This window comes from Syngnathus scovelli, chromosome 11 (assembly GCF_024217435.2).
Source record: "Syngnathus scovelli strain Florida chromosome 11, RoL_Ssco_1.2, whole genome shotgun sequence".
Classification (NCBI taxonomy): Eukaryota; Metazoa; Chordata; class Actinopteri; order Syngnathiformes; family Syngnathidae; genus Syngnathus; species Syngnathus scovelli.
The window spans coordinates 13,107,101-13,131,931 of NC_090857.1; the positions used below are offsets into that span (position 1 = coordinate 13,107,101).

Sequence of the window (24,831 nt, forward strand, 5' to 3'; positions counted from 1 at the left end):
GAAAACTGGTGTCTAGCATTAGTCAAAACATAAGATACAATCAAGTACCGAGCATTTTTAGACGACTTTTGCAGCGTCCGTGATTTAGAAAATCATCTGGCATGCATTAAACAGTTCCTTAAGGGTCATTAAGCTATTCAGGCAATATATAGAAAAACATTCATTATTTCAAGGTGCTCAGAAATACATATCAGTGTCACGACTCGTCCCCGATCATGTCCATATAAAAAGTCAAAGTCCCAATGATCATCGTCACACACACCTCTGGGTGTGCTGAAATTTGTCCTCTGCATTTAACCCATCCCCATGTGATTTTGATCCATCCCCTGGGGGAGAGGGGAGCAGTGAGCAGCAGCGGTGCCACGCACGGGAATCATTTGGTGATCTAACCCCCCAATTCCAACCCTTAATGCTGAGTGCCAAGCAGGGAGGCAATGGGTCCCATTTTTATAGTCTTTGGTATGACCCGGCTGGGGTTTGAACCCACAACCTTCCAGTCTCAGGGCGGACACTCTACTACTAGGCCACTGAGCTGGTTATTGTCATAGTTTTGTCTGTGTGCTCGCCCTTCCCCTCCTGTGTGCCCATGATCAGTGTGCTCATTCTCACCTGCCTCTCATTACCTGTCTCGTATTTAAGTCCTGTCTGCGTGTCACTCCCCTGTCGGATCATTGTTGTGTGTTCATGTCATGATGTCTTTTTGGTTCCTGTTCCTGTCATTGGCAATGTCACAGTTGCCGAGTCTGTTAGTTTGCGTTCTTCAATAAACCCTGGTCCAAGCTGCACTTGGTCGTCCTGCTCCATTTCCACCAGATCCGTGACAATCAGATCATAAAGTTAAAAAAAAACTTTGTCATTACCCCCTATCAAAAATGTCTAGTTATGTCTTCTTTATTAATTTGGTGTGTAGGTATAATTATATGTTTAAAATATTTCTTTCTTGCTTTAATATGTGAATATACTTGTCTGCTTATGTACTTTATTCAATGAGGTTTGAGCACATCTGTTTTTGTAGCTAGGCAGGACTTTTTGTATTTTGAACCCATTCCTTCACCTCGCCAAACTCCTCCCACGCCAGGGTTTTTGCCTCAGCAACCGCCGAAGCCGCGTTCCGCTTGGCCACCCTGTCAGCTGCCTCCGGAGTCCCGGAGGCCAAAACGGCCCGATAGGACTCCTTCAGCTTGACGGCATCCCTTACTGCCGGTGGTCACCAGCGGGTTTGGGGATTGCCGCCACGACAGGCACCAACGACCTTACGGCCACAGCTCCGGTCGGCTGCCTCAACAATGGAGGCGTGGAACATGGTCGACTCTGACTCAATGTCCCCCGCCTCCTCCGGGACGTGGGAAAAGCTCTGTCGGAGGTGGGAGTTGAAGCTCTTCCTGAAAGGGGATTCTGCCAGACGTTCCCAGCAGACCCTCACAGAGCGTTTGGGACCGCCAGGTCGGACCGGCATCTTCACCCACCATCGGAGCCAACCCACCACCAGGTGGTGATCAGTTGACAGCTCCGCCCCTCTCTTCACCCGAGTGTCCAAACCATGCGGCCGCAAATCCGATGATACGACTACAAAGTCGATCATCGAACTGCGGCCTAGTTTTTTCGACCGATTCAACCCATTCCAACTTTCAACTGTTCATCTTTTGCCTGCCTATTCCACAACTTCTCACCTACCAAAAATTCCAAATTTTCAAATTTGAAATTCAACCAAATTCTCCCAAATTTCATTTTTCTACTCTAACTTCTACGTTTTTCAACCGATTCAACCCATTCCAACTTTCAACTGTTCATCTTTTGCCTGCCTATTCCACAACTTCTCACCTACCAAAAATTCCAAATTTTCAAGTTTGAAATTCAACCAAATTCTCCAAAATTTCGTTTTTCTACTCTTCTACATTTTTTAACCGATTCAACTCATTCCAACTGTTAGAGTTGTGCTCACTCCAACTTATTTTGCAAGAACCACAAGGGAGACAAGCAAGTTCTTTTAGACACCTGCAGGTGGAGAGTCCATTCGTCGCTGTCTGAACAGCGATGATCGAATGAAGTCTGAAAAGTCTCCTTCCTGCAAGGGCATATTTATTAGGAGGAACAGAGTGGGGGTGAGAGTGGACAGGTTTGGTGAACCCCCGGCCTCTGGTAAGATCAGAGCAGGGGGTGTTTTACGATGTTGTGGGAAACAGAACAACTTTGATTGCTTCCTCTGCAGCTGGTCACTCAAGCAGAGGAAGCAACCACTTTACTTTACTACCTTGTGAGAGCAAGACAAGATTGGTTAATCATTATAGTCTACATTCCAACATACCGTAATTTCTGGACTATAAGCCGCACCGGACTATAAGCCGCACCAGCTAAAATTCAGGGATGTTTTAGTTTTTTTCTTACATAAGCCGCACCGGACTATAAGCCGCACGTGCACATGAGTTTTTTACAAAGAAAGACAGTACACAGAAAGCCGTAAAAATCCATAAATATGCCGCGCCGCCATTTAAGCCTCAGGGTTCAAAGTAACCTTCTGAATGAAATGCATTAAAAGTTCACATTCATTACAACTTGTTTTTGGTGAACAAAATTTCAGAAGAATTGAATTTAAATGCTGATTGATTGGGCTTCAATACAATGGCAGAGTAAGAGAAAGGGTTTAGAGCCCTTTGACGCAGGTAACCTAGTGTGCATTCCTACTAAAGCTCATAATAGTCACAAACAACACAGCCAGAATAAGCAGCAGCCATAGTAGTGTTTTAAAATAGTATTTTTGTTGTTTTTTTCTTCAAGATACCGCACAACAGTGGTCCACAGCCTTTTTACGAGTGTATAAAAGTGATCAAGTCATCACAAAAATCACAAAAAAAATCTTATATAAGCCGCACCTGACTATAAGCCGCAGGGTTCAAAATTTTGGAAAAAAGCCGCGGCTTATAGTCCGGAAATTACGGTAATCCTATGATAAAGATAACCTGGAAAACCCTAACATCTCCCTCTTGTTTTATCATATGAGTATGTCACCCCAAACAACAAAGACAAGTAAGAAAAAACATATATATATGTATAATGAAGAAAGAAGAACAGCAAAAATAAAAACAACAAACAATGATAGCAACACCTTCCAGTGAAGATGAGGCATTACCTCAACACCCCAGATCAAACTTATTGTGTAAGCGAAAAACCTACTGGCCAGATGTCATTAGCAGGAAAATTCTTACACGGCCCCTGTGCCACAGGCGACCAGAATGCTATCAATAAAAAATAAAAAGAAAAACACAGAAACAGTACATCATTGTATCCATCACTTGCGAAGCATTTTCGGTGGTCAAATCATCAAGTTTCTGTAAAACATGCTCAACAGAACAGCATCTACGCAATCCACGTCTCATTATCATTATCACATCTGTCACGTCTAAGAAGTTGTATATGTGCTCGCGTTTTCGTCAGCTGCTGATGTTCTAGTCTGTAGGTGAGGTCTGTCACACACACTGGCGCACACACTCGTGTCCAGTTGGCAGGCAGCATCGGACAACTCTCGTGACCACAAAACCATGATCCGTACTGAACAGGCACGTGCACTCATAGGATGCAGGTGAGGCAGTGCCTCTGAACTTCTGGATGAAGTAGGTCCCGTCCGATGGTGCAGCCATGTTGGTAGTAGAGCCCTTACACCTTGAAAACGGCTCTCTCATCCTGGCACACAGCGGTGATGTGCAAAGCTCCCATCCAGTTTCCTCCTGGAGAGCAGTCGTCGTTAATGCATTTGTGGGTCCTGCAACCTTGGATGCAACATGTGTAGTCAGCAAGACTTGGAATGGTCCCTCCCGTCGTGGCTGGCCCAGTTCCTTCTTTTGATGACCTCGATGTAGACCCAGTCTCCTGGATTGATGGGGTTGTCGACCTGTGAGGAGGAAAGATCAAGCGGCAGTAAATTTGTCTTTGACACAGTTTGAGCGTCCTGATCATATAATCTGCCAAGGACTGCTCTTCATCTGTTGTTTGCAACTCTCGTAGTCAATTGTCGTGCCCATTTAACTGGCAAATAGGAGTGTTTGCGGGAAGAGTTTGAACACCTCCTAATGATTCCCTTTAACCAAAAACTATTTATGGTCCCATTTATTGCCTCCTGGTTTAAAAGAGATTGTCTTATCCATGCCTTCTTTCTCCTCACACGCTCGCACCCACACAGGGTGTGAACACACACACACACACACACACACACACACACACACACACACACACACACACACACACACACACACACACACACACACACACACACACACACACACACACACACCTGCCCGCACACATACACAAAATGGCATACAAAGTTCAGACGAACGACAACAAGACTGTCACAATTTTACAGAGATTACTCACAAACAGAACACACAGACAAAGGGATTCTAATCCATCTCTCATGTAGCTTCTTTTGATACAATCTCCTATCGGTAACTGTATAGCAGACGTTTTAGCATATAATCCCATACTCTGCTCTCTCGCTTCTACTTTTTCATGTCGGTGCAGTCGTAGGTGGCCCCTATTGCAGTCATCAACTTGTTAACTGTCGCCGGGTGACTCCTATGCATGATTGTGTGAATGTCAAAAATTGAACGTACCTAACTTTCTGACCATCCAACCTCCACTGTGGTACAAAAAACCTTACTATTGTATTGAATAGGTACATTGAGCAACCTAGCTTCCTCCTGACTGCCAAATGTCCTGTTCTAAAATTTATATAACTCGACCTCTACGTTTTAAGCTTGATGAGCCAAAATATCAGATCTTGCTCTTGTTTCCTACCGTTTTAGCCTATTTGTTTTATCCAAATCCGTTCAATCTCTGATTATAATGCTTTTCTCTGTAGCCCTACGTATTTTTCAAATTTTTATTTATTTATTTATCAAATCTCCTCAGTTCTGTCAAACTCAGTGCACAGTGAACCTCCCTTCCACTTTGAACCAAGCTTCACCAAATTTGGTAACGCCGTAGCAAGGAGTGCGATTTGGTCGTCGGACACTCCAAGTCCATATCTTTTTGCTGCACTTCACCCTCTCAAGTTGGTTTTCTTTTGTTGTTGCTTCAGAGCGACCCCATCCATCACTCTTGAATGAGTCCATTGTTCAAATGAGTCAATTTTCATCATTGTGAGTTCCTCCGCTTTTCACTGTCTTTTCTCGTCCCCGAGGATGTTGTCTGTCCTCCGGAGTGTACTTGTCCTTCTCCAAGCACGACAGCAGTCTTTTCTTGTCCTTCGCCAAAAGTCAAAGGTGCTTCAGAGCCAGGCACCATTTTGTAGTTGTTCACGGCTGCAGGCGAAGTCTCGGATTGGGTTTCAGGGACTCTGACACTGAGAATGACAGGCTGGGACATCAAACTTGTAAGACTATCTCCAAATGTAGCTGCTTCCATCAATTTGCTGGTAACGTTTGTTTACCAAACTTCAAATTCTTCTAATAAGAGCGGTCTCGTTTTTATATCGTAAATCCTGCAACTCATCCTATTTTTGAGCTACACTTTATCTATAGTTACAATTTAATCGGACAGTATGTTGTCTTCAGTATCATTATTGAAAATCAACTCATCGAGGTCTGCTTTCCACATCAAGCCCTGATCTGTATGTCTTGACCTCTCACATGTTATTGTCATGCTTGCTCAAAAATGTGACTTAGAGTATGGTGCTGTGAATTATCAATCTCCCCAATGAAATTGGATCCCACCTCGTAGTTCTTATCGTTCTCATGTTCCTGTTAGCCTGCAATTGTCCAAATCAAAAATGTTTTCTTTTAACTGTCTTTCTTTTGAACCTCTAAATCTCTCGTGTTGCTAACCTATCTACACCAGAATAAAAAATTTACCACAGTATAACACCAAATGTATTCGAAAATTCATTGTCATAAAGTGTTGTATTATTACTATCTTCCACTATCTGTCCTACTCACTCCCTCCTTTTGAGGCTTGGCAACGCCCATGCCTCACACCTTGACAAACTTTTTGGGAGAATGCGTTCTTTACTACATACGATTCCATCATTTAATTTGACTTTCTTTCCAAAACGCTTCTCAATTTCTCAGTTCACACATCTTCTACATGTGTTACTGGTTCTCCAGTTTTTTTTTTCTAGTTAATTATCAATCCAAAAGCTACGTGTTTCTTTCTAACATTCAACCTGCTCAAAATCACTCTTTCATCAAAGTCGCTCTACTAATTTTCCATAGTAGTCGCCAACAACTTCAACCATTCAACCTGTAATTTCTTTTCATTCAGGCTATCATTCATCAATGTTCATTTGCATCTCACACGCAGTCTCCAAAAAGGAGTCTTTCTATCACATTGGTCCCAATTCATCCAAGCTCAACACACAACATTCATATATCATTTTCAACTCAGGTTTCCTGGTAGAACAATCCACCAATTAAAAAAAACTTAACTAAAACAAACAATTGGCAAATTAATCTGAATTTTTTCTTTGTTTTTAAATTTGAAGAACTCAATCTCTCAGATTTAACTTGCATTTAGAATTTTGTATAGTCTTATAACACAACCAATCAATTATTCCTATTAAATGTAGCATTGCAAAATCTTAAATTCACAATTTAGCTTCTCCCAATTCCTGAAAGCATGTTCTGTTGTTTTGTTAACTCCGAATTTCTCATGAGGGCTTGACACTAACATGCACTAGTGTGGATTAGTTTCTGCTCGCAAACAGATTTCTCTCTTTTTCTTTCATTTTTATCTGTCAAAATTGTTTCTGTTCTGCGGTGTAAATTGAATAGACAACAGCCTAGCAAATTTCTTTTTATACTAAAACTTTAGCCAATGTTCATCATTTTAACATATACGCACACACATGCACAACTCTCGCATGCAAAAGGTAGTTACCAGCACCAATGATTCGTCACAGGCTGGCCATTTCCTGTGGTCGATCATGAGCTGGTCCCTCCCATGCACACGAGGACAGCACATTCTAATTGTATTTATTTATCTTCTAGAAGCAAGTTGCATTTCTTTACCACTTGATTTGCATATTTTAACTTCAGTGTAACACAATTTGAGCTCTAGTCATTTGTAATTGGGCATACAAACAGCATTGTCATACTTCTTGTGTGGACAGGGGCTCTAACAATCTAAAAAGATTTTTGATAACCTGACAATGACATGTTTTGCTGTCATATGGGAGAGGTTTCAGATCTTTTAAATTTCGATACATGATTTGCATAGGACCAGAAACTCCTCTTGCCCCTTGCTTGAGCCGCGGCTTGAGCTGCGGCCTTGCACCTGCTCACAGGGGCCTTATTGTCTCCTGGTCTGACAAACACTTGTGACCGCATCAGTTTTCATCTTTCTAGCTTTTGTCTCTTGAATTCGTTCTCATCTCTTTGTGAAGATTTCAACCACACTCTAGCACTTCTACCACTTCTTCCACATTTCAAATTTCCCTGTACTCCATACATTTTCTTCCACTTCAGCATGTATTGCATACAATTAAGAAATCTACTTGCCATGAACTTCTCATCTCCGTCAAGAGGTAGAGATTTACCGTTTTTATTTCCCATCTTAATTCTAGTAGTTTAAGGTTTTACAATTTTTTTTTTTCAAATTTTTTTTCTTTGAGGATCCTCAATGCAGGTTTAAATTGACCTTCCAACAGATTACTAGCCTGTTTTATTGCCGTGGATCAACGCTAGAACTGCTTTTTAGTCAATTTATCCTACCAGTCACACACTCAATCACACTAACTCCAGCGCTTTTTTAGGCCTCATGGCTCGGACAAACCAAAGCTGTATGTAAGGGAACGGACAGTACAGCCAAGTGCGTAGCGACGGACTTTATTGGAGAAGGGCATGATGGGAACAGCGGGCGCTGGAGCGGCGATCGGGCTGGAGAGGACAAACGATTCTGCGGGGGTTCCAAGTAGTCAAGCGAGTCCGTATCTTCGGGACTGATGAGCAAAGCAGCATCAAGGGACAGACTGACACTCAGGTCTGTGCTGGCGGCGCTGATATAGTGCTGTCCATGAGCCCGTGGCAGGTGACGGCGATTCCATTGACAGGGGGGCGTGGTCCTGTCGCCGGTGGCACCAGCACGTGACAGAACCCCCCCCACAAGGGACGGCTCCCGACGTCCCCAGGAACCAAAAACAAAACAAAAAAAAAACAAAAAAAAAGGAAGGCAATTCCCCGGGCGACCAGGTGGGGGGGTCAGCACACCGCCGAAACGTCCGACACCTCGCCAGACGCAGGATCGACGGACGCGGGAGCAGAAGACCCCGGTACCGGCGGGCAAGACCTCCCCTCGTCCCTCCTCGGGCGCCCGCGCCGAGGACCCGGTTGGTCCGGATGGCAGCGATGGAACTCCGTGATGAGCGAACGGTCGAGTATCCAGCGGCTCGGAACCCAGGAGCGGTGCGCGTCGTCATAACCCTCCCAGTCCACGAGGTATTGGAGACCACGACCGCGCCGCCGCGATCGGAGCAGGGAGCGGACAGCGTAAGCCGGGCCCCCCTCAACGAGCTGGGGCGGCGGCGGCGGAACGGGCGCCGGCGCCAACGCGCTCTCATGGATGGGCCGCACACGGGACACGTGGAACGTGGGGTGAACCTTCATGGACTCTGGAAGGAGAAGACGGACTGCGGCCGGGCCAATCACCTTCTGAATAGGGAACGGTCCAACAAAGCGGGGCGCCAGTTTGCGGGATCCTGCTCGCAGCGGCAAATCCCGCGTCGAGAGCCACACACGCTGCCCCACTCTGTACTCCGGAGCCGGTGTCCGGTGCTTGTTCGCCTGGCGGGCGTAGCCTGAAACAGAGCGGAGAAGAGTGACCCGGGCCCTCGCCCAGGCGCGATGACAACGGCGGACACAAGCCTGGGCCGACGGGCACGCCGCACCACGCTCCTGGTGGGCGAACAAGGGTGGCTGGTACCCGAAGACGCAGTGGAAAGGCGAAAGTCCAGTAGCCGAGCTGGGGAGGGAATTGTGAGCGTACTCTACCCAGGGAAGCTGTTGGACCCACCCGCGCTGGTCCCCGGCGGCCATGCATCGGAGAGACCTGCCCAGTTCCTGGTTCAGGCGCTCCGCTTGACCGTTGGACTGAGGGTGAAACCCCGAGGAGAGGCTGGCCGTGGCGCCGAGGAGTCGGCAGAACTCCGTCCAGAAGGTGGAAGCGAATTGAGGTCCTCGGTCTGACACGATGTCTTGTGGGAGACCGTGGTGGCGAAACGCCTCCCCCACCATGATGGACGCCGTCTGCTTCGCAGATGGGAGCTTAGGCAGAGGGATGAAATGCGTCATTTTGCTAAAACGGTCCACCACCGTGAGGACCACCGTGTTTCCCTCAGAGGGGGGGAGGCCCGTGACAAAGTCGATCGACAGGTGAGACCAGGGACGCTGGGGGACCGGCAAGGGTTGAAGCAGCCCGGCCGGAGGACGAGTAGACGTCTTGTAGCGGTTACAAATTGAGCAGGCTCTGACGTAATCGCTGGTGTCCACTTGCCAGGTGGGCCACCAGAAACGCTGTGCCACCACGTACCTCGTGCGTGCCGCGCCGGGATGACAGGCCAGGCGTGAGTCGTGCGCCCATTGCAGCACGGACGACCGCAGACCTTCAGGGACGAACAGGCGACCCTCCGGGCAGTTGCTGGGGCCGGGTTGATCGCGTGATGCGGCTTCCACTTGGCGTTCGATCTCCCATGTAAGAGCCGCCACCCGAACTGAGCTCGGGAGGATAGTGGGAGGCGGACCCTGTCCCTCCTCCCCCCCAGGAAACAAACGCGACAGGGCGTCCGCCTTCGCGTTACGGGAACCCGGTCTATAGGAAAGAGAGAAGTCAAACCGGTCAAAGAACAGAGCCCACCGTGCTTGTCTTGCGTTCAGCCTCTTGGCCGATCGCAGATACTCCAAGTTGCGGTGGTCGGTCCAGACGATGAACGGAGTGGTGGCGCCCTCCAGCCAATGCCGCCACTCCTCCAAGGCCAACTTGACGGCGAGGAGCTCCCGATTCCCGATGTCATAGTTTCGTTCCGAGGCCGCCAGACGGCGAGAAAAGAAGGCGCACGGGTGGAGGCGATCGTCTTGGCGGCTACGTTGAGACAACACCGCCCCGACACCCACGTTCGAGGCGTCCACCTCGACCACGAACTGTCTGTCGGGATCGGGAACCCTGAGGATGGGAGCGGATGTGAACCTCCTCTTGAGCTCCTGAAATGCCCGTTCTGCCCGTTCCGTCCATTTGTACGGGGAGGCGGGGCTGGTAAGGGAGGTGAGGGGCGCGGCCACCGTGCTGTATCCACGGATAAAACGGCGATAAAAGTTCGCGAACCCCAAGAACTGTTGCAGTCGCTTGCGTGTTTCGGGAACAGGCCATGACGTGACCGCTTGCACCTTCCCAGGGTCCATCTCGATGGATCCCTCACGCACCACATAGCCGAGGAATTTGACAGAGGAGGCGTGGAACTCGCCCTTCTCCGCCTTCACGTAGAGCGAATTCTCAAGGAGACGGCGCAGCACCGCCCGTACATGCTTGATGTGCTCAGGGAGCGAGCGGGAGAAAATGAGGATGTCGTCTAAATAAACGAACACGAATTTGTCCAGCATGTCTCGTAGCACGTCGTTAATCAGTGACTGGAAAACCGCTGGGGCGTTGGTGAGCCCAAACGGAACCACCAAGTACTCGTAGTGTCCGCTCGGGGTGTTGAAAGCCGTCTTCCACTCGTCTCCCTCCCGGATGCGGATCAGGTGGTAGGCGTTGCGAAGATCCAGCTTGGTGAAAATGGTGGCTCCCTGAAGGCTCTCGAAGGCGGAAGACAGAAGAGGCAGAGGGTATCGGTTCTTCACAGTGATCTCGTTTAGTCCCCGGTAGTCGATACACGGGCGTAGCGTGCCCTCCTTCTTCTTCACGAAGAAGAACCCCGCTCCCGCAGGTGAAGAGGACGGTCGTATGATACCAGCTGCCAGGGACTCCCGGATGTATTCCTCCATAGCCCGGCGCTCAGGAGCGGACAGGGAGTAGACGCGTCCTTTGGGAGGGAAGGTGCCGGGTAACAGCTCGATAGCGCAGTCGTAGGACCGGTGTGGAGGAAGAGAAGTGGCCCTGGCTTTACTAAAAACCTCCTTGAGCTCGTGATAAAACGCTGGGACATTGGGGATGTCGGGACTGTACCTCGGCGGGGCTCTGCTGAGTGGGCTGGTGGCCGCCTTCAGGCACGCCTGATGGCAGCGTTCGCTCCACTGCCGAACAACCCCCACCTCCCAGTCCAGCACCGGGTTGTGCTGCCGCAACCAAGGGTGCCCCAGTATGAGCTGCTGTCCTGGGAGGGAAAGAAGAAAAAACTGGATGGTCTCGTGGTGATTGCCCGAGAGCAGTAACTTAATTGGTTCCGTCACGAAAGCCACCTCGCCGATCAGACGGCCATCAATGGCACGTGCGGGAATAGACGGGCTCAGAGGGAGGAAGCCGACACCCCACTTGCGTGCCAGGCTAATGTCCATGATGTTCCCCTCCGCGCCGGAATCCACCAAGGCCGCCACGTTCTGGTCGCCCGCCGCGAGCTGGACGCGTGCCTGTAGCGTGAGCGTGCTGGGGCTGGGAAAGCCGGTGCTGGTCGAGCTCACGCGGATCCCCCGACGCCGCGTGAGCTCCGGCCTCTTTAACGGGCACCCCGCTACCCGATGGCCCCCCTCCCCACAGTAAAAACACAAGCCCAGTGAGGGGCGTCGACGGTGCTCCTCCGAGGGAACCCGAGCCCCTCCCAGATCCATGGGCTCGGCGGGTGGTGTGGTTGGCGGGTCCCCAGCAGACGGAGGAATGTGACCACACGGGTTTCGCGGGGACCTCCTCTCCCTATCGCGCCGCCGCGTCTGGATCCGCCGGTCTACTCGGGCCGCCAAGTCCATCGCGCCCTTCAGGGTTCGCGGGCGATCGTACGCAACCAGTCCATCTTTCATGTACTCAGCGAGTCCGTTTAGGAAGGTGCTAACGAGCGCCGGCGTGTTCCATCCGCTGCTGCCGGCCAACGTCTGGAACTTAAGGGCGTACTCTGCGACCGATCGGCTACCTTGACGCAGCGTCGCCAGTTCCTCGGCGGCGTCCTCGGCGGCGGATCCCAGGTCGAACAGGCGGAGCAATTCCTCCGCGAAGGCGTCGAAGGAATCGCAAGCCGGGGCCATCCTTTCATATTCGGCCAGGCCCCACAGCCGCGCCTCGCCCGTGAGGTGGGTTAGGACGAACCCGACCTTGGCTGATTCCGACGAAAACGTGATTGGCTGGAGGCTGAACATTATGCGGCAGTTCGTCACGAATGCCCTCACGTGCTTGGGATCGCCGTTAAACTTCTCGATGTTGCCAAGGCGGGGCTCCGGGACGTCCACGAGCGTCCTGGCCTCGGCAGCCGAGCGGTGCGGGGGTACCGTGACAGCCGGGGACGCAGCCACCGACAGTCTCTGGAGGGCTTGGGCCATCTCCTGCTGCTGTAGCTGTTGCTGCTGACCAACCTTGATCAGGTGCCGGATGTCGGCAGACAGGCTGCTGACGGCGGTCTCGGCTCGCTCCAGTCGACTCAATGCCGTCTCGTCGTTCGCTGGCTGCATAGCGTTGGTCAGTCTGTACTGTAAGGGAACGGACAGTACAGCCAAGTGCGTAGCGACGGACTTTATTGGAGAAGGGGATGATGGGAACAGCGGGCGCTGGAGTGGCGATCGGGCTGGAGAGGACAAACGATTCTGCGGGGGTTCCAAGTAGTCAAGCGAGTCCGTATCTTCGGGACTGATGAGCAAAGCAGCATCAAGGGACAGACTGACACTCAGGTCTGTGCTGGCGGCGCTGATATAGTGCTGTCCATGAGCCCGTGGCAGGTGACGGCGATTCCATTGACAGGGGGGCGTGGTCCTGTCGCCGGTGGCACCAGCACGTGACACCGTATCTCATAGCTCGGATAAACCAAAGCCGTATCTCATGGCTCGGACAAACCAAAGCCGTATCTCATAGCTCGGACAAACCAAAGCCGTATCTCATGGCTCGGATAAACCAAAGCCGTATCTCATAGCTCGGACAAACCAAAGCCGTATCTCATAGCTCGGACAAACCAAAGCCGTATCTTTAGCGCTTTAACTTACTTGTCCCCTGGTTCGTTGCACCGCCGGATCCCGTCAATCCACCTCTGTCAGACGAAGGCAGACCTAAGATGCTGGCCCAGCGAAGAATTCTCTTCCCAGGACTTTCTTTTCCAGGTCCTCCTAATGGACGCTGGCTTGTCGACAATGCAGCACGTCCTCCTTCGCCGGTCAGATGGTGGGTATGAGGATCCCGGGTTTCGGCACCAAAATGTTAGAGTTGTGCTCACTCCAACTTATTTTGCAAGAACCACAAGGGAGACAAGCAAGTTCTTTTAGACACCTGCAGGTGGAGAGTCCATTCGTCGCTGTCTGAACAGCGATGATCGAATGAAGTCTGAAAAGTCTCCTTCCTGCAAGGGCATATTTATTAGGAGGAACAGAGTGGGGGTGAGAGTGGACAGGTTTGGTGAACCCCCGGCCTCTGGTAAGATCAGAGCAGGGGGTGTTTTACGATGTTGTGGGAAACAGAACAACTTTGATTGCTTCCTCTGCAGCTGGTCACTCAAGCAAAGGAAGCAACCACTTTACTTTACTACGTTGTGAGAGCAAGACAAGATTGGTTAATTATTATAGTCTACATTCCAACATAATCCTATGATAAAGATAACCTGGAAAACCCTAACACCAACTTTCAACTGTTCATCTTTTGCCTACCTATTCCACAACTTCCCACTTACCAAAAATTCCAAATTTGAAATTCAACCAAATTCTCCAATATTTCGTTTTCTACTCTAATTTCTAAATTTTTCAACCGATTCAACCCATTCCAACTTTCAACTGTTCATCTTTTGCCTACCTATTCCACAACTTCCCACTTACCAAAAATTCCAAACTTTCAAATTTGTAATTCAACCAAATTCTCCAAAATTTCGTTTTTCTACTCTAATTTCTACATTTTTCAACCGATTCAACCCATTCCAACTTTCAACTGCTCATCTCTTGCCTACCTATTCCACAACTTCCCACTTACCAAAAATTCCAAATTTTGAAATCCAACCAAATTCTCCCAAATTTTGTTTTACACTTCTATTTTCCACATTTCTCAAGTAATTCAACCCATTTCAACATCATTTGGTATCATTCCCCAAGAAGTTATTCAAAGTCTTCGCCTTCACACGCAATTTCTCCAGAAATTGCATTTTCTAGTTGTTAAAGGGGTTTTGTGAGTCGTGCTTTGTCTGGCACCTCACCTAGGACCCTTTTGCCATGGGTGACTCTACCAGGGGCATGAAGCCCCAGACAACATGGCTCCTAGGATCATTGGGGCACGCAAACCCTTCCACCACGATATGGTGACGACTCACAGACCAATCCAAAGGCTGCAAATGAGACAATGGTGTACGTATGTTTGCATTACTGTTTGTCTCCCTTTGCAAACGTCTACGCAAGTGGATTTGCAAAACTGGCACACTTTTGCAACGGCACTTTTGAAGGCCTAGCACTGGCTTGAAAGATGGATTCCAGACATTCGGCCTAGCGAGGAAGCCCACCTTGCCCAATCTCCTTTTGATTCTTTGCAATCGCAAACCTGACCAACCTGACCCACGAGCCAACCCCCCAAAATGGATCTGGTAGTGTTTGAGATCATTCTTGGGTCACGGCAGGCGAGCTAAGCCAAGCGGGTGCCACCGAGATGCTGGTAGGACGATCCAAAGACTCTCCTGCTTCCATGTGACCATTCCGGATGGACAATGCAGACCTTGTGGCTCAGCTGCCGAGAGCAGCAGAGGCGATAGGGGAACCCCCCCACCTCCCCTCAAGTGCCTATCTTCAAACCCTCCTTTGACAGCTCAACTTCTTTGGAACCTTAACTCTGGTTTCAAGGCCTCGTTTCCCACCGCAACCCTTAGTTGAGCCTCCTTTGAAATCCAAAGCCTTTTTCAACCCTTCTTAAACCCTGATTGGAATGCAAACCATGAAACCCCAACTCTGCCTTGAACTGAAACGTCAAACCTTCATGTTGGATCGAAACAATCATCCTAACAAAATATGCGCAGGCCTAACCCTGGAGCCTTAATTTGAAAAGGTCAACCTGTCTTAAAAGCCTAATTTGAAGCCATAAAAGCCCATTTTGAACTTGGGAGCCTTACCTGACACTCTACCGCAGGCTTCAAGCTCTCATGTTAGACTTAGTCCGTAATTTTGGTGGCCAACTTTTAAGCTTCTGCCCAGAGCTTGAAGCTAACGGCTGACTTGAAACCTTACCCCAGCCTAATTTGAAACCCTCTTGTGCTTCATTTGGTGCTTAGGTCCACCAAGTGCCTAGTTTGCACGGTTCCCGATGTGTGCGCGTTGCAGTGCAGTTGCTACGGCGACGACAGCCGTCATGAAGGCGGTGGCATGGTGACAGTGCCAATCTCCCTGCGGCGCCCTTGCGACGACCTCGACTACCGCACAACCTTCAGTTTCACGTACACGCCTGAGCGGCCGCGCCGCCCGACACCCCCAGCGGCAGGCGCCCTCAGGACAGCAGCAGCTGGGCACCGCGATGACGCCATGTTGGACAGCATACACCACGAGTTTGCCAGGACCAACTTCCAACTCTTCACTTGAAGTCCTAACCGGCTTTTTTCAACTATTCTTTGTTTGACACCCTATTTTGAAAGCCTCAAATCGGCATGAAAACCTCAACTTGAAACAGCTTGTGTGCTTTGGAAAGCCCCACTCTAAAATCCTCCTCTTCTATTCTCACCTTTGTTGAAACATCCTAATTTGTGAACATGAAGGTGTAATTCCAGCTCAGAATTGAATCTACACTTTGACCAAAACTCTTATGTTGCTTTCAAGTCCAACTGTGGCTTGCTTTCTTCATGAGTGACCATCACAAATAAAAGCACCAAATGCCCTCCATTCTTGTGTGGTGTGTGTGCGTGTGTGTGTGCGTACGCGCGTGTGCGTGCGTCTGTGCGCGCGCGTGTGTGTGTGTGCGTGTGTGTATGTGTGTGTGAGCGCGTGTGATGAGCAAAGAACAGAGATGAGCGATGGTTTTGAACAAGTTCCTTTTTTGTTCCTATTTGGATGCCAATGATGCCAATGATGAGGAACAAAAGAAGCAAAACGACAAGAGTAAAACAGGTCATCGCCAGATCTTTTCCCAATCCTCTTCGCTGATTCCAAGCCATACTCCTTCTTTGCCTCGTTTTGAATGCCAAAGGTGCAGCCCTGATTTCCAACAGGTGTTGTGCCAGATTTGGTTCCCCGTGAGGATTTGTTTCCCCTGCCGCCGGACCACGCACCTCTTGTTTGGAAAGCGAAAAACCGATGCCGTACGGCGTCAGCACTATGTTGTTTTCAATAAAAACATGAAGGACACATGTTTGTGTGAGTCAATTTAAATTTTTAGGAAGGATTTATTTCATTTTATTTCTTTAAGTTCATACGTGTTCTGCCGTTGAAGCAAGGTGCGTTCAAAGACCAATCGTACAGACGGAACACTCAATCACTTCACCAAAAAGCAATGATATACAGTGGCGCCTCGGTTTTCGAACGTCCCGGTTCTCGAACAAATCGGTATTCGAACAAAAAATTCGAGATTTTTTTTTTTGCTTTGGATGTCGGACGAAATTCGGTTGTCGAACCTCACGAGATGAGCCGAGAGGACCTGCATACTGAAGTGAATTTTGAACTTTATGCGTATCTGTATGTTGCACTAGATCAGGGGTCACCAACCTTTCTCAAACCGGGAGCTACTTCCTGGGTACTGATTAAGGCAAAGGGCTACCAGTTTGACACACACTTCTGAAATAGCCAATTTGCTCAATTTGGCTTTAACTATGTGTTATTATTGTCATTTTCAGTTCACATGTAAGTGTGATTTTAACAAGAATAGCAAAACTACAGTCAAACCTTGGTTTTTGACCACAATCTGTTCCAGAAGGCGGTTCGAGAAGCGAATCGGTCGAATTCCATTCTATTTTTCCCATTACAAATAATGGAAAATCTTTTAATCCGTTTCAAGACACACACAAAAAAATAAAAACGCCTTTTTTAAGCATTTTTTCATTTGCGCATATTTGTCCGATCAAGCAACTGCAGCGCACCACCGAACGCGCAACTGCACCGCACTGGTCGCATTATTGTGACAGAACCGTCGCTGAAATTTAGAAAAAATTTCTAAAGTTCTGATGTACTTTCCAAAATTTAAGTGGACCTCAGTGCGCAGGGAGCTTAATTTGGTTCGATTGCGCAACTGCAGCGCGCCGGGCGCTCACTGTCGCATTGCTTTAAGAGCGTCTTTGTGTTTTAGGATGGCTTTACATCCTTTACTGCTCCCACTTGCTTTCTTTGGAGGCATGATTAGGGGTTAATACACTCCTCAAATTAACGAAAATACAATAACAACGGAGTCAGTCGGCATCCGGGCCGCGCCGTCGGGTTTTCTCGGGTCCTCCCGGCTCATCTCGCGAGGTTCGACCTCCGAATTTTGTTCGACAACCGAAGCAAAAAAATCTTGAATTTTTTTGTTCAAATTCCGATTTGTTCGAGAACCAGGGCGTTCGAAAACCGAGGTTTGACTGTAAAATAAATAGATGCAGCTCACTGACAAGTGCCGCTATTTGAGCTAATTTTAGAACAGTCCTGCGGGCGACTCATGCGGTCCTCACGGGCGACCTGGTGCCCGCGGGCACCGTGTTGGTGACCCCTGCACTAGATGATCCACTAGTAGTAGTAAGACTATCAAACTATATTTGCTGTACAGAGAAGCTTTAGTTTCAGTAATGTATAAGTACTTGGTAGAAGATAGAAGGGCCAGTTGTCCGTGACCAGGGAGAATTCAGTTTCAGCAATGTGTGCAATCCTATAATAAGGTAAAGTGGCTGTTGTTGTCCATCACCAACAGCGCTGGTCAAGATCTCCTTTTTAGGACTGAAGTAAACTAGTAGATTGAAAACTACAGCTGTTACCCCAAGCCGTGACATCAGCTTCTTGTCAGGTATAAAAGCTACGGGCCTGACAAGAGGGGAGGTTCGTTGTCTCTCGTTCGAGCAGGGGTCGTTCGTTGGTTCCAGGGCTCGCTCTAGCGCGGGTTCGCTCGCTCTCGCTCTCTCCCCCTTTTGGGGGGAGGGGGCTTTTTGACATCCATGCCTTGTGCCACTCAACTTTTTGGAAAGACTTCACTCTGACATTGGTTGAATAAAATATTTTCCCAATCAGCCGTGGGTCCCTGAAGTGCTCATTCGTCGGGAAACAGCCACCGATCACCGAGTGTTTTTTGAAGACCAGCGAAGCAGCAAAAACCATATACCACATTTTTGGCGTCACGAACAGGATTCGTGTTCTCCAGGGGACCGTCCCGCCCGCTCTCTCCGCGAGCATCCAGCGGCCAGCCGACGACCTGTTTTGAGGTGAGTTGCTTGCACTCAAAGTCGCCGCAGCATGCTCGCTCTTGGAAAGGGGGGGAGGGAGCGTTGTCCCCCGCACGGAGGGCAGTTAAACGGATCTGATGGGGCCACGGCGGGCTCCAGGGAAAGTTGTCTCTCCTAGTCAAAAGCCGTCATAATGCGACTTTTGAAGGGGGAGTGGCCCCAAATAGAGACAGCGAAAGAAAAGTAAAAATAAAAACAGGAAAATAAATAAAAAACAATAAATAAAAAGGGAACAGTAACAAAACGTTTTGGGGATTGCACGAGTGAATGGCATGTCTTGTGAGAATGATAAACGAATTAAACGCTCCAGGGAGGGCGAAAGTGAAGCAGGACAGGTTGTCGAGGACAACGCTGGTCGGCTGTCACGAGAAGTAAATAGTAGGAAGTCCCATAAAACGTGGACGTGGAAATTAGTCGTTTCAATGGTCCCGCGGAGGATCGAAATTTTAGCTGTGTGATTGTGGCGGAAACACAGGTACGATTGAACTATGTTGTGACAAGAGATAAATCACATCCGCCTCGCCCCCAGAGGCTGAAAATTCCTGGGACATAGCCGGGACACTGCAAGCGCCAAGTGCGATTGTCGAGATGTTCGGTGGTTGTGCTAGTCTCTGCCAAAGTCCAACGAAAAAGGGAGGTTGCGTTGACCGCGTTTGGCTAATAGGAACGAGCGCAACCTTGGCATCCGTACCGTGAGAGTGAGTGGATGGATAAATATCCGGCCAGGTTAGCGACCTGTGGGCCGAAGAGAATGATGCGCGCGAAGCCACGTCGTTTGGGCACTGATCGAATTAGAGGTGTATGTGAGTTATAAGGCTTGTCAATTTAAATGCTGGTGTAAGAGGCCCCCAGGTAAAACGAAGGACTGGCGTTTTTTTAATATTGATTAAGCTGATACGATCTGCTTGCGGTTCGATTCCTCTATGGGGACGTATTATAATAGCATGCACGTCTGTCAAAGTTTGATAAATTTGAGCCTGTACAGACCGCGTTTGGGAAATAGGTGCTGGACGGCATTGTGTGTGTATAGAGAACCCTCTGTGTGAAAGAGGGAAAACGTGGCAATGAGGCCTCGGAGTGCAAGGATTGGTATACCATGATGGAAAAGTAATTTGTGTGCACACTTAAGTTAAATTCTGCAGAAAATAAAGGGGGAAATATAAAGCGCTATTAGAAACGAAACGAAAGTTAAGTAAGACGTGCGTATTTGTCAGTGCATATTTGCACTGTTAAACACCAAACTGCATAGCCGCAGTTGGCAAACAGCAAAACGTGGAATGGATTCGAATCCTGCTCTGTCTTCTGTGTTTGTGCGTGAGCGTTTGTCGCTCAATGGCGTCTGTTTGTGAGTGTCTGCGCGTGCAGAGGCGTGTGTGTGTACCCATGGGTGTGTGTATGTGAGCGTGCGTGTGTGCGCGTGCGCGCAATCGTGAGTAAGTGTGTGTGTGCTCTTGAGGGCGAGTGAGTGAGCGTGCTTGTAGAACAAACGAATGGATAAGATAGTGTGCTTCTCGGTGCTCTGGGGCGCGTGCCCGCCTGCGGTGCCCGCTCGGGGAGGGGAATCTGGCTTCGGGGGCGGGACAGGGAGTGGCCAACCTGTACCTGCCCACCGTGTTTCAAGGCTAGGCACTCCCCGTGTGGGTGACATGGGGGCGGGGCGCGGGGCCAGAGTTGTGCCCATTTTGGGGCCTACCTTGCTGGCAGCGAGAAAATGTGACAGGATGATGGGGGACGGCAGGCTGAAGGAGCAAAGGAATGCATGACCAACAGTGGAGGTCCTGAGCTAACTGCAACCCATGATAATTAATGTCCCATAGCTGTCTAACAAGAGAAACAAGAAGCATGCGTATGTTAAGCAATACGACACCAATATAGATGAGTATGTAGGTATGTCGAGAGGAGTGTGGTCCGCTCGTAAATAACTAGAGCCAGCTGATGCTCCTTTTAGCATTCTGAGGGAAATGGGAAATTGTTTAAAGACAACCACAACTTGTTAATTTAAATTGTTGAAAGGATGAGAAAATTGAAAACAAGTTATTGCTACGGCTTTGTTTCTTTGCGACTCTCATTATCATTTCAGATTTTCTGTTTACATAAAGAACCCGACACAGCGGATACATCCGTTGGCTCCAGGACAAAGAGACACAGACTGAACTTAGAATGAATGTTTAACAGCAGTCTAACAGGTGAAGACTAATTTATGAGCGCAAGAGAGGTATCAAGTGAGGGCCACAGCGCCAGCTAGAATTAAAGGAATTCTCTGGATTTAGACATAGAACTGAATCGTATTCACGGAGAGCCTGCTCATAAATTTTGGCTCGACAAGGGCGACCAGCGCCTATGTAACAAGACTCACAGGTCAAAAGCCGTAAGTCCAAAATAGAGGAGGAGATGCCAACGAGGAGATATTCGATTTGGAAGTAATCTGTTGGTTCTCTTAATACCCTTGTGAAAGTCTACTCGGTACAAATAAATTAACGATAGGAGCAATTTAGAGGTCCAAAAGTGAGAAATTCAAATGAGAACCACATCCTAGATTCGAATAACATGAGCATGGGGAAAGTGAACAGCTGAGAAATGGCCTTCAATGTCGTGGCAGTGAATGAAAGATTCAAGATAGTTCGGTAATATCTGTAAAGTGAGCATAACACCAGTAATACTTAGGTCAAAATGGAGATGATGCTATGCACAATTTGGAAACTTTATCAGAAATTGAAGGCTCAAATCAGGAAAGGTAATAAAGAGGATGGCATAAAATCAAAGTTAGGAAAAACAAACGATAGAATGTAGCCTGAAAATAGAATGAGCTTCTGGAAATTGCAGTATAATCGAGAGAATCACAGTTAAGACTGGCAATTTAAGTTTGGGGTAATCTGCCAATTTAAAATGGCTCAAACGAGGTCCATCACAATACATCCGAGAGCTCAGGAAGGAAAGGCGCCGTCTTTCTCAAGTGTATTACATTGTCGATATTAGTAGAATTTGAAGTTTGATTAACAAAAGGCACTACGAAATTAATGGCATATTGGGAGATGATATTTAAGTTTGGTACCCCAGCCTGTCTCTTCCAGTGGTCAGCAGTTACTCTGAAACTCGATCCCGAGACTCCACCGACAGCTGAGAACAACAAGAAAACGGTGCATGGCTCTGAGGCACCTTTGACCTTCGCAAGAGCAAAGAAGGACTATATTTGTGCTGGGGGGAGCACAACGCCCGGATGCAAAACAACAAAGAGTGAAGGAACTTACAAGATGAGAATGGACTCAGTTGAAAATGGACTCATCCAAGAGTGAGAGATGAGTTGACTCTGAGACTACTACCAAAGACAACAACTTGACAATGAGGTGCGGCGAAAGACACATGAGACCTGAAAGATGCATCAAGCTGCTGAGACGTTATCAAAACTGGTGGAGCTTGGGTCAGAGTGGAGGGAAGCTTGCTTGGGCACTGAGTTTGACACCACTGAGGAGTCTTGATAAATAAAGATGTATAAAGAAATAAGGAGCAAATGTGTAGTGTTACAGAAAAAGGAAAAGCATCATAGTCAGAGATTAAATTTGGATAAAGCAGATAGGCTAACACTGTAAGAAATAAGAGTAGGATCACATTTAGCCCATCCAGCTTAACGATTAGACATTTAGTCATTGACACTTTGGAGAAGGGAAAATAGGGCATTAGGACCCACTAGGATGCAGTCAAGAGGTGATTAGATTGTTCAATGGAGCTAGTTAATAAATTAGAAGTTAATCACACCTCACAGGGAAATTCTGGTGTCAAGCAAGTCAGATTGACAGTTAAGAATAATACTGCTACTACTAATACTGCTAAGAGTCACACCAAGGGATAGTGAACGCGATGACAAATGTGATAGGACTCGAATAACAAATGCCTTAATTTGGCAAAGTGAACATAACGTGGTAAAGTAGACTGTTGGAGTATCTTTACCCGGCTGCTCGATCAGAACGATGGATTAGGACAAAATTATTTAGGGACCAGCTGAGGCTACTTCTTCCCCCATGCTCACCTATGAACATGCTCAACAGTGGAAATGACTGAATTTTTTAGGCATTTATTTGGCAATTTTACGGTAAAGGTGAGGTACGAATGTAGGAAATATTTAATTGGGAAGAACATCCGGAATTGAAGGGTTACTGTTAGTATTCACTGATTGCCTGCTCACTTACACATACTAAAGTTGGTTGTTGTGGTATGAGTGATAGAAACAAATGGAGTGGCATTTGTGCGGTTAGGAATGAGTGTGTGTGTCGGGAGCAGTGTGAAAGGCCAAAGTATTTTGGAGTTGGTATGAAAGGGTCACAGTTGAGGGTAAGATTCCTCTCACCTGAGACGGGAACACCCAAGAGTGATGAATGACAGCTGATGGTTAAGCAGAGGCACCATGAACAGCAAAATAGTTCATGGAGAAGGCCGAAGTCAGCAACACGAATGGACAAGACAGGACTAATATCAAACATTAGGACGATGGACGATATGACATGACAAACCTGGACTCACACGACAGGGTGACAGACTATGTAGATGACAAGCATACATTTGAAACTTAAGCTTGCTTGTGGCAAGTGCGAGCTTTGCTTTGTTTCTGTGTGTCACTTGACTTATTGCAGCATCAACCGCCAGCCGAGGAGCAGATTGCTGGTTGTTTTATAACTTGTATTACTTTTGCAGGCTGTCGATTGCAGTCTTGGAAAGTTTGTTGAATTCACGTGAAAATGTTAACCCTAACCCTTTTGATTTTTATGATGATTGATGATTTTCAGGACGGAATCCCCGTGCGCCATGATTCATTGTGTGTCTATTTTCATTTAGTAGATACTCGATGCCTGTGTAGTTTTGTGAGTACAAGTGTCCGTTGTTGGTATTGCCGAGTGTGAGGTGCACAGTCAATTTTCAGGAACTTGGGGATGACAGTCCTGGATGAGTTCAAGGTTCGACAGGACTGGCTGCAAGACATATGATGATGTGGTAGGACATTTGCCGGTTCCTTTTTGGATGCCTAATGACACATTGGGTGAATGTGTCAAAGGGGGGTGGGGTTACGTTTGAATGAGTAAGTAGATATAAAATTTAATCGTGACATTCAATGTTTTTGGGGATTCACTTGTTTTTGAGGCTTTAACAGGACGTGCCAGAATTCAACAGGCAGTGATGGAAGGAGCAGAAGAAGCATCTCGAAAGCAAAGTTAATGGGAGATAACAATCTGGAATGGAAGCAAAGCGTGGTAACAATCTAGTGACAGTAAGGGTTAAGGTCTATCAACGGAAAAGCATGAATGACGACAAATCATAAAGCTAATAGGGATTGGACTGCAGCACAATAGACAACAAATGTTTGGAAGGTAATTAAATTAAATAGGAAACTGGATCAGAAACAAGGAATAGGGAAAATTTCTTAACACATGAATGCATTAAAGCTGCTATTAAAGGGGAAGTATTTAAGAACACATTTCGACGAAGATAAGGTACATACACAAATTGGTTGGACAAAACTGACGAGACTGGTACCAATTTGACGATATTGAGAAAAACCTAAATCAAAGAGGAAATTTGGAGAGAAAATTAGTATTTGGACTGGGAAAGAGTGATTGCCGAGACGTGATTGACAGGACTTCAGACAGTGACAGCTGCAGCAGGAAAGGCTAACTTGAACGGCTAGCAGTTACTCTGCTACAGGAGAGATCTCGCGAGACTGACAGCAAGACGAGACACTCCCCCCAGGAGGAGTGTTTGTTTGTTTGTTTGTTTGTTTGTTTGTTTGTTTGTTTGTTTGTTTGTCTGTTTGTGTGTTTTAAGGATCACGTGGGCCTCTGGATCATAGGAGTAGATGCCGGGAACGCTCGGAGGTTCTATTGAGTACTTCGAGGAGACGATGACCACCAATCGTCCCCGTGCCCCAAACAGCCCCAGAGGAGAAGAATTTGTTTGCTGACGACTGCTTATGGAGATGTCGTTTACGAGGGGTGACCAAAGGGGGGCAGGAGGACTTCCGGCCTACGCTGGGCATTGCTACTTTTTTCATTGCAACTCAAGGTTTTGTGCTGTTGTCTTTGTTCAATACTGGCAGTAGCTACCAATTATCGCAGAACTTCTGGACGCTGACCGGGGCCTGGGAGGAGACTCTGAGGACGGTGAAGTGGACATAAAGATCTTGGATGGACAGCAGGCCCTGGGCAGTGATCCCAGCGCGATTCACTACTGAGCATTCAGTGGACTGGACTTTGCATCGACAGAAACATACATATGCAAGGGAGCAAACCTAAGAGCGTTTCAACTTTGCAGTATGCTGTGATATTGCGTCAATATTATGTCCTTCATTACTTTATCAAATGACCACATGCTGCATTACTTTA

General features: G+C 47.8%; 1 protein-coding gene across 7 annotated transcripts in view; it reads left to right on the forward strand.

Annotated features, from left to right (window-relative positions):
* LOC125977570 (recombining binding protein suppressor of hairless-like protein) overlaps window positions 1-15,947 on the forward strand; it is a 26,034-nt gene extending 10,087 nt beyond the window's left edge. For all 7 annotated transcript variants that reach the window (XM_049734280.1, XM_049734287.1, XM_049734285.1 and 4 more), the window contains one exon: window positions 15,347-15,947. In XM_049734280.1, the coding sequence (XP_049590237.1) occupies window positions 15,347-15,650 (304 nt within the window). In that variant the 3' untranslated portion in view covers window positions 15,651-15,947. The remainder of the gene's footprint in view (window positions 1-15,346) is intronic.
* The last annotated feature ends 8,884 nt before the right edge of the window (window positions 15,948-24,831 follow it).